This window comes from Oncorhynchus keta, chromosome 19 (assembly GCF_023373465.1).
Source record: "Oncorhynchus keta strain PuntledgeMale-10-30-2019 chromosome 19, Oket_V2, whole genome shotgun sequence".
In the NCBI taxonomy this organism is placed as follows: Eukaryota; Metazoa; Chordata; class Actinopteri; order Salmoniformes; family Salmonidae; genus Oncorhynchus; species Oncorhynchus keta.
In genome coordinates this window covers 28,381,685-28,391,263 of record NC_068439.1, presented here as the reverse complement: position 1 = coordinate 28,391,263, position 9,579 = coordinate 28,381,685, and the positions used below count along the sequence as shown (strand labels likewise).

The 9,579-nt window shown below is 43.5% G+C and overlaps 1 protein-coding gene across 2 annotated transcripts; it reads left to right on the top strand.

The window, feature by feature from the left end:
- Positions 1–1,123: 1,123 nt before the first annotated feature.
- LOC118398040 (cbp/p300-interacting transactivator 3-like) lies at positions 1,124–8,155 on the top strand. 2 transcript variants are annotated; one of them, XM_035793008.2, is made up of 2 exons: positions 1,124–1,309; positions 3,147–8,155. In XM_035793008.2, exon 2 carries the CDS (start codon positions 3,162–3,164, stop codon positions 3,921–3,923), a length of 762 nt encoding a protein of 253 aa, XP_035648901.1. In that variant the 5' UTR covers positions 1,124–1,309; positions 3,147–3,161; the 3' UTR covers positions 3,924–8,155. The 2 variants fall into 2 exon arrangements, with proteins under 2 accessions (XP_035648901.1, XP_035648902.1); XM_035793009.2 differs by lacking the exon at positions 1,124–1,309 and adding an exon at positions 1,363–1,432.
- Positions 8,156–9,579: the final 1,424 nt, after the last annotated feature.

Genomic DNA, 9,579 nt, shown 5'->3' with positions numbered 1-9,579 from the left:
CACACACACACACACACACACACACACACACACACACACACACACACACACACACACACACACACACACACACACACACACACACTTTTGTGCTAAAGAGAATGTGTCCTATTCTTGGGCCCCAGAGTTGTCCAGACTCCCAGCCTCTCTGTCTATTTGGCAGTTAAGCCTTTGTGCTCTGTTCTGCTCCAGGGCTGAGAAGAGGACACTGAAGAAGATGGTCTACTCTAGTCCTTCTCTATGAATGCACCATAACTAGCTCAGTAGATTTAAAGGGAGAGTGCCGAGTCAATCATTGTGCCTGTAGATTAGACAGTCACCCTCTTCTTCTGCGGTTTCCGTTCAACCATCTTATTCTATGGTTTCTGTTTCTCTTAAACCACGGTGCACTGAGCTGAGCGTGGTGTCATGTCGTTAGCACATGCTTCATGCCAGCATGCTCTCTCTCTCGGGGGAGGTTGCTGTTCACATGCATTTGTATCGCCAGGCTGTTTCTCTCTGCAACAACACATTTGCATAGCACGCACCAAAGCCTACCGTTGTCTGTCTCTAATAGCCAGCTCTGATTTGATTCTGTGACTGTAATCTGAAATTCATAGTGAAATTAATTAGGCATTCAAATTGTAATTCTAAAACATACGGTAGGCCTTAATGAAACTAGACTAATTTATAACATGGAGAATGTTGTAAAACATGAATTATATGTCTATTATATAAGCGATTTGTTGATGAAAGTATTACAGATATGATGATGATGATGATGATGATTGTTCACATATATAGTCCACCTGTATCATAACTCTGTAAGTAGCCTATTGAGATGTTTGTAAAATGCACTCTGCTCTCTGTTGATCCCATATCCTTTACTAGCCACCATATTTGGCCCCTAGTAGGCTACAAAATATATAGGGCCACAACAAGTACATGTTCAATCAAAGGAGTCTATGATACATAAGGCCAACATTCAAAAACATGTCTGTATCAGTTAATGAATTGTCCAACGTGCGCCAAGTCTGTACTAGGGTCACAAGGCGAGCCAATCGAAACAAAGGATACAGAGACGACTGTAGCTCCACCTCTCCCTCTTTCCAACTCCGCTGGTTGGTTTATACATGTATATAATCCCAGAGCTGACCCAGAAAAGTAACTCCGGTGACAGTGACACGTACTAGAAACTCATCTCGCTCGCTCCACAGTGCACTAATTCGATGAAATACATGTATCTGGAGCATCGCCTTTCGAAGTAAAGACGGAAATCCAATACCAGAAGCAGAACTCAATAGAACTTCAGAGCAAGGACAATTAGCTGGTAAGCGTTGTCTAGTGAAGGGGACAGTCATTGCAGAGAGAGAGATTGAAATTGAAGAGAGAGAGAGAGAGAGAGAGAGAGAGAGAGAGAGAGAGAGAGACCGTGTCATATTGCTGAGGGAAGGTAGGAGAACCATTGTTCGGTTGATTTTGTTTTTATTTGCGATTTCTTACGTACCCGATTGTTCAGACACCCGCAATATTGCAATGATACTGTATAATACATTACTAAACGATTGAATTGTATATATTGAAAAATCGAGTTTATTTAAACGGGATTATTATTTTTGTTGTTATGTGGTATACGTTTTTTTCCATTTATTTTACTCTTCAATGAAAGTCCCCTATGCAAATCCCTAAACTACACGGCTAAAAGCTTTAGAATTGTGATATATTGTGTAATAATTAGTCTTTAAGAAAATACCTCGATAATTATTTGTTGCTCCCCATTTAGCCTTTTGCTAAATGTGGCATAGACGGAATTAATGTTAAGATCCCTAAATGTTTACGCGTGCATAGCCCAAATACAATTGTATGGATTTTGTCCGACTGTTGACAATACCAATCCACTGTGTTTTCTATCTAGATGATTGAGGTTTTAGAAACGATTGCATCGGATCGTAGTTATTTTTTTATTGCTAAAGCACAAAGAGGTTTGAACGGAAACCTTAGCGCCAGGGGCACTGGAGTTCATCTTTGGGGAAAAGAGAAGAACGAAACACGGAATTCTTTGTTTTCAAGCAGACAGTGAAAAGACAGAGAGACATGTACAGAGCCACACTCCTATGGTATCCAAAGGCTGCACCATCATATTGTGTTCATGCAGTGATAGAGACACGCACGTTATTAACGATGTCATTCATTTTTAACCTTGCGTAATTGTGCGTGGGAAAATTATGCGTTGATGTGCCATTTTAATTCTGGTGTTACAGAGGTGCCACAAATACAGATTATGTTCTGAATGAATGAATCGTAGGACATTGTCTTTAATTTTTATTTCCATTGTATTGTTCCCATAAGGAAAAATTGTAATGACCATCTTGTCCATTCGTCACTGCTTAACGAAATGTTTGTAAACGTTGGTTTCCTTTCGCGCGGATGCATTTTACTGTCATAGTGCATGTAGCAACTTATTTATTACTATGTAACTACTGATTAAAATTCGACAAGCGATCCTCTGCGTCCTTTCAACGAAAAAGGTATGTCTGGTATTTCCCACCGTGCAATAGGCTAAATACTGGCAGCGGATACATGCAGTAGGCTATGCGTAATGTTGTTGTGGTCAAAATGACAGTCAAACCAAAGTGTAAATGCCCCCTAAACGTCATCTGAATAGATGTCAAGGAATACTGACTCAACACTGTTTGAAATACTCATAGTATACTGTCTGTCGCTATTGAATTACTGTTAAAAGAACAGTCATGGTATAGGAGGGCTGTGTTGGGAAATGTGATGTTCTCAGGGGGCTGTATCGCTCAGATTTATCTGATAATGTAGAGAAAGGGGGATACCTTATCTTCCGCATTTAACCCAACCCCTCTGAATCTGAGAGGCGCATGGGTTGTCTTAATCGACTTCTTAATTAACTGTCTTGCTCAAGGGCAGAACAGCATATTTTCCAACCTTGCTGGCTCGGGGATTCGAACCAGTGACCTTTTGGTTCCTGCCCGAATACCCCCCAATCAATCCACTTATTCATCTATTCCACTACTAGCAGACTACTTTTGCAACTAAAATGCAACATTGATCCTCCTCCTCCGCAAGGTGACAGTAACGGTTTCAATGTTTTTATACAGAGACATCATCAACTAACGTAAACATTGCCCTTCCTCCTGCAGGGTGACAGAGAAGCCATGGCAGACCACATGATGATGCCCATGTCCCACGGCCCTGCAACGGCCCTCCACGGCTACAGGATGGGGGGTATGGGCGGCCCTCCTCAGCAATCCGTGCCCCAGCCTGGCCTCCGCACCCTCCCCAACGGCCAGGTCATGCACTACGGCAGGGTGCCGCAGACCTCCATGGAGGCCGCCATGAGGCAGCGGCCCGGACTGGGGATGGTGGGGCCGGCTGGGATGAACGGTCAGGTGAACAGCCAGGTCAATGGGGCTCAGATGGGAGGACACCACCACCAGATGAACCAGATGATGTATAACCAACAACAACAGCATCAACAACAACAGCAACATCAACAACAACAACAGCAGCAGCACCACATGCAACAGCCCCAGCACCCTCAGCAACAGTACCACCCCAGTGGGCTCACCTCCCAGCAGCTCATGGCCTCCATGCACCTCCAGAAACTCAACACCCAATACCACGGACATCCACTGGGGCCAGTCCAGGGCCATCACATGGCCAACGGGGCCCAGTACAGAGTAGGGCCGGGTCAGCTGGCCAGCATGCAGCACATGGGTCAGGGTGGGCCAGGTATGGTGCTGGGACAGAATATGGACATAGACCTCATAGATGAGGAGGTTCTGACAGCTCTGGTGTTGGAGCTGGGTCTGGACCGGGTTCAGGAGCTCCCAGAACTGTTCCTGTGTCAGAACGAGTTTGACTTCATTCCTGACTTTGTTTCTATGAAACAGCAGCCGAGCACCGTGAGCTGCTGAGAGATACACAACCGCCAGATGAAGAAAGACGCTGTAAAAACAGTCCGGCGCCCAGAGAAAGACTGAACCACAAACTAGACTAGCTACAGCAGCACATACAAGAGGAGACAGACTCTCTCTCTGTTCTATCTGTGTGAGTTTAGGCTATCTGTCTGTGACCATGTATATTAGGCCTACAGAACACACCTGTGAATAGTAGGCCTACCTGTTTTTAAGATTAATTGTAAGGACAGAAAGAGAGGAGAAAAAACAAAAGCTTGCTCTGCATCAGGCTGGCATGAGATCTGAGCTCAGTCAGCCCAGCCACAGGTTGGCGCTCTCTCTGACGCAGTGGCCTCTGTCTAATCTGTACTGCCTTCCATCCTGCCTCAGGGCTGCCACCCATGTCATAGTGTCACTGTGTGTGCTGAGTTCTGTGGGATGATTGTAGACCCATTCAGCAGGACGGGAAGACGAGACAGACAAGCTGAGACAATACAAAGAAATACTATCTTGCTTCACCTGGGACTACTAGATTCGATCTATGGCTTATAGAAATGTATTTATTTATGAATTCACCCCACCAAGTAGTTAGCGGACATTTGACAAATTGAGTTGTTAAAGAAGTTGGTGGTCTGATTATGAATTAGATTGTTGGGGAAAGAGTTGTTCAAAAAAGATGCCTAACTATATTGTGTGTATGTTGAAGGCTGGTTCTTCAAAACAGGCTTGGAGGATTTCTTCCTCGTTACCTTAACATTTCCTTTAGTAAGAGCCTGGGGTTAGTTTTTTTTGGGTGGATGGGGTTAGTCTCTGATTGGTTGGGAGTTAACTGTGTTAGCCTGGGGATCTGGTTCCTCTTCCCTAACATCATCTGATGACATCATCAGAAGAAGAACATTCTATTTATCATGAGGCTGCAGTTATACGAAGCAATTTTCACGCAACTTTGGTCGCATGCAACTGAGTTGCTTCTTGATCGCTTCGTGAAACACCCCCTGCAATTAATAAGCAACTCAGTTGTATCCAGTTGCAACGTTTCAACTTTTTCTACTTGTTGCTAGCAACAGCCAATCAAAACAAATGCTTTTGTCACATGATCCATTCGAAGGTTCAGAACTTTGAGCCACTTGTCATGTCAACAACACATCAGTCAGTGCTGCGGGAACTGTGATCAAGGTAGACAGAAGAGACATTTGCCAAATGGTAGCGGTATAATTAGATATTGGCATCAGGGCTAGTTAAGGTTTATGTACATGCTTTGGCAGTCAATACATGTATTTTTTTAAAGTGAACCCAGACCTCTCTGACACGTTTCAACTGATATTTTGTTCCGCATGAACTGCACAAGCTCGCTAAGTTAGGTAGCTTAGTTTGTTGCTAGCTTGATAAAACAGTGCTGGCAATTTCATTTTGGCTAGCTAATTAAAATGTACTGCCAGCATTTTGGCTTAATCAATCTTTATACAATAAGCAAATGGTTGGATAAACTAATAATTTATGAAATCAAGATGTAATGCAGCAGCTGACATTGGGTGAGTTTAGAATTCTCAAACCATATTGAATGACAAAACAAAAGCAGCTTCAATTTGATTGGCTGTTGCATACAATCTAAATTGCATTTGAGTTGCTTTGTGTATCAGCCAAGTTGCTTGAAATGATGTCTCTTGCAACCTGCAACTGCAAATAAAGTTGTGTGACAGTTGCTTAGTGTAACTCCACCTTAAAAACGTACGTTTCCTTGAATATTACATGTCCTCAGTTTAATCACTGGCAATGTAGTGCAGCACATACACAGTAACATCTCTATAGTAAGAGAAATACAAACACACCATGCCTGTCTTAAAATACTGCTCTGAACACTAAGGCTCAGCTTCTACAGTCAAACAGCTAGATGCTCTGTTTCAGTAGAGTCTTAATGACTACTTTATATTGTATCTCTACTGGTGGGCCGAGGGAATACACTGGATAGTATTTAATAAGGAACAACACATATAACATAACAGTGGACTATTTTCTGTACATGTCTGTGACTGGCACAGAAAGCAAGGCAGGGGGGAAACCAGTACCTCTCAGTCTCAGGTCATTCCCTGAGTCATAGAGCTCACTTTAGACTTTTAACAACATTTTGACCATTAAAAGACATGAACACAAAGTGTTAGAATGTGAGAAGTACATTCATCTAGCGCTGTAGCTGGGCGGAATCCTAACCTCCACTGAATATTTACTTAGTCATGCATTGATGTCAATGGGAGACCAAGTGAACATTTGATTTAAGTCGAAGTTAGGATTTGCCCATCTGTGCGTGAACATCTTGTGTGTGCAGCTTGCAAGGTTCTTCTTTAATGGGAAGTGACTGAGTTTGGTCCTCGGACTTAAGCTTGGCCAGTGTGCTGACTGGGCATGAAGACCTGGACAGTGGAGGCTGCTTCAACTGCCTTGAACTGTGGACAACGTTCATTAGTCCAGTCTGTGGACACAGCATAGTGCTAGGCACTACTCCGGCAGTACTTGGTTGGTTTAATCGTTGTTTAAAGCTGCCTCTCTTTACCTGTGGCATCGATTTCATTACCGAAGTGGGCCAAACCCAACAGGGCAGAGCAACACAGACATGCACGCACTCACACACAGGTTGCTTGCGGTTTCCATAGATTTGCTTACTCGGCTGGTTCTCCTGTTTAGATTTAATGACCAGTTCACACACGCTTGTCTCAATTGAGGTCATCCAGCATGACAGCCCCAATGACTTGGTAATTAGAAAACTTGGCACTCAAAAGTAGTGTGCTCTATATAGGGAATAAGGTGCCATTTTGGACACACCCGTGGTAATTAGAAAACGGTCTTTCTCTGTGGTGGTGCAGTGTTCTTTCCCCCTGGCCCCTGTGCATAATGATGTTTTTGCAAGGTTACTGCTCCAGTGACTAGTACGAGAACTTCCTGTCCTGTTCTGTTGTTGAGTTATTTGTGGAGATGTCAGAACAGAGAGGTTGGAGGAGCAGTAAGGGGTTGAAGAGGGGATTGGGGGAAGGGGAAAGCTTCCCTCTGTAATACACAAGTTGTAGTAATATGTTCCAATACTAGAGCTACACTCACTGGTCTCTCAGCTCTTTTTCTAGCCTGGAATCCAAAGGGAATATCGCTGTATTTCACAATTGTTTCACTTCACTGAATAATTTAAATAAAATGCATATATTCCGTTTATATTCCAGGCTACTCTGAAGCCCCTCTCTCTCCTGGAGATCTGCCATATTGCTGAGCTCTGAGCAAAAACAAACAATGGACAACAGAAATTACACTCATCGTGGCAAAGGCCAACCATGGACATGCACTGGGGCCGATCCAGGGCCAACACCTGGCCAACAGGGCCCAGTACAGAGTAGGGCCGGGTCAACTGTCCAGCATGCAGCACATGGGTCAGGGTGGGCCAGGTATGGTGCTGGGACAGAATATGGACATAATTACCATATCTAGTAATTTCCTGTGGTCGGTTTATATCTGTTACCAGGCTATTTATGGCTAACTTGGTCTTATATCTGTCTAGGCTTTTTAGGGCAGGTTCACAACCCCCCATGAAAAAGTCATCCATTACAATCTGAAAATAACATATTTTTGTTTGTCTTTTAAGCCTTAGAGGGATAGTAGCCTCTCAAAGTAATTTGATCACAACTATATCAATAATATTTCAGCCTTCTTGTGTATGGTGTCTATGTACTGTAGAATAGAGGTAAAGTTGACATAATTAAGGTACGATTCAAAAATCATTGTCAGATATAATTGTTATTAAAGGCTGATGTTGATGTGTTTAATGACAAGAGATGAGGGTTTATCATCCATTTGACAAACAGGAGTGTTGATATAAATAGGTTGCCTGGTAAAACCAGACTGAATGCTGGGCTTACCATTAAGTGCAGCATTCAGTCTGGTTTACCCAGGCTAACAAACAGTCACATTATAATAAGGGTTTGGGTACAGGACAGGCCTGAAGCTTTAAGACCTAGTAGACCGCATGTGAACATTGTGAAAAGAGATGTGATGTCACCACTTTTCCACACATCCGCTGAGAATGGAGCTGGAGTCTTAAGATGGTGGATACATTTGTGAGATTGTATTGTAAAATCCTTGTTCCAAATTGCTCCACTTCATTTAGGGGTAATCCCCCACCTCCCAACCCCCAAAGGCTTTTTTAATGTTATTGATTATATTTTAAGAAAATGTATTTATTTTCAACAACAATAAAATATTTATTTAAAGAACTAGCCAGAATATGGAGTGTTTTTTAATGTGTATGTGTCTCTCTATGACTACTTGATGTGCTTTGAATACTCCATGTATGACTTTGTACTGAAACTTCACCTACTTCTGACAAAGAGACGATGAGTCTGACAATACCTCTGCTCTGGCACAGTGAGACATCTCAGCAGTGTGAATGTATGGGCTCTATAGCCGTCTCAATGGATATTGATGAACGGGAAACTATCATTAGATGACAGTGTTATTAGAACGGGGTTGACAGGTAGTTGTAGTTCATATTAGGCATCAATACAAAGCAACAGTACAAGTTGAGGCTCATACAAAGTTGCCTGATGGTACTATTTTTACATGAGAAGCCATGGTGATAATCCACAGACAGGACAGGGGCAGATGATAAGTTCATCTGGTCATAGCTGAGGCTCACCTTGACCTAAATAGTCATATTGTATAACAGAGGAGGCTGGTGGGAGGAGCTATAGGAGGATGGGCTTATTGTAATGGCTTGAATGGAATGGTAGCAAACATATGGAAACCACATTTGACTCTGTTCCATTTGTTCCATTCCAGGCATTAAAATGAGCCCGTTCTCCTATTGCTCCACCCACCAGCCTCCACTACTGTATAACTACCTATCTGGGGCTTAGTCCACTCCCAGTCAAGGCTATTCCAAACCATGGTCTGTCATACTGTAGCTTTAGTAAGGACTGTGCTGAAATCAGAGTCCCTTTACCTGATTTTCCTTCCTGATCTTTATTTAGTAGGTTTTAACATTTCAAATGTACAATACCTGCTATAAAGCCCTTATATCAGTCATTCAAGTCAGGTGTTGAGTACCTGTATGTCTGTCTGTCCACCACAGCCCACATAAGCTCTTCCTGAGTCACCACTCCTATTTTCACTAAAACAGGTGTTGACAGTTTTACTGTAATACACCACAGTCTAACTCTCCTTAAATTACCCTCAGGCTAGTGTAGTCATTCTGGAAAGGAGGATTCACTGCAGTGATGATTCTCAGCCATGTGCATGTGCTCATGTCTGGGTTTCCTCTGAAATGACCCTGTGGCTGTTTGACTCTCCCTGTCTCAGAAATGACACTCCCTCCTTTCGCTCACTCACGTCCTTCCGTTTCTCCCTATGTAACGACCATCCCTATTGGCTCCCTCCTGTCTCACCTCCCTCGCCGCTCCCTCCCTACTCCTTCCCATGTCTGTTTCTCCCTATGTAACGACCAACCCTATTGGCTCCCTCCTGTCTCACCTCCCTCGCCGCTCCCTCCCTACTCCTTCCCATGTCTGTTTCTCCCTATGTAACGACCATCCCTATTGGCTCCCTCCTGTCTCACCTCCCTCACCGCTCCCTCCCTACTCCTTCCCATGTCTGTTTCTCCCTATGTAACGACCAACCCTCTTGGCTCCCTCCTGTCTCA

Excerpts from the sequence above, each read along its gene's own strand:
- LOC118398040 (XM_035793008.2), top strand. The coding sequence starts at position 3,162 with ATGGCAGACCACATGATGATGCCCATGTCCCACGGCCCTGCAACGGCC.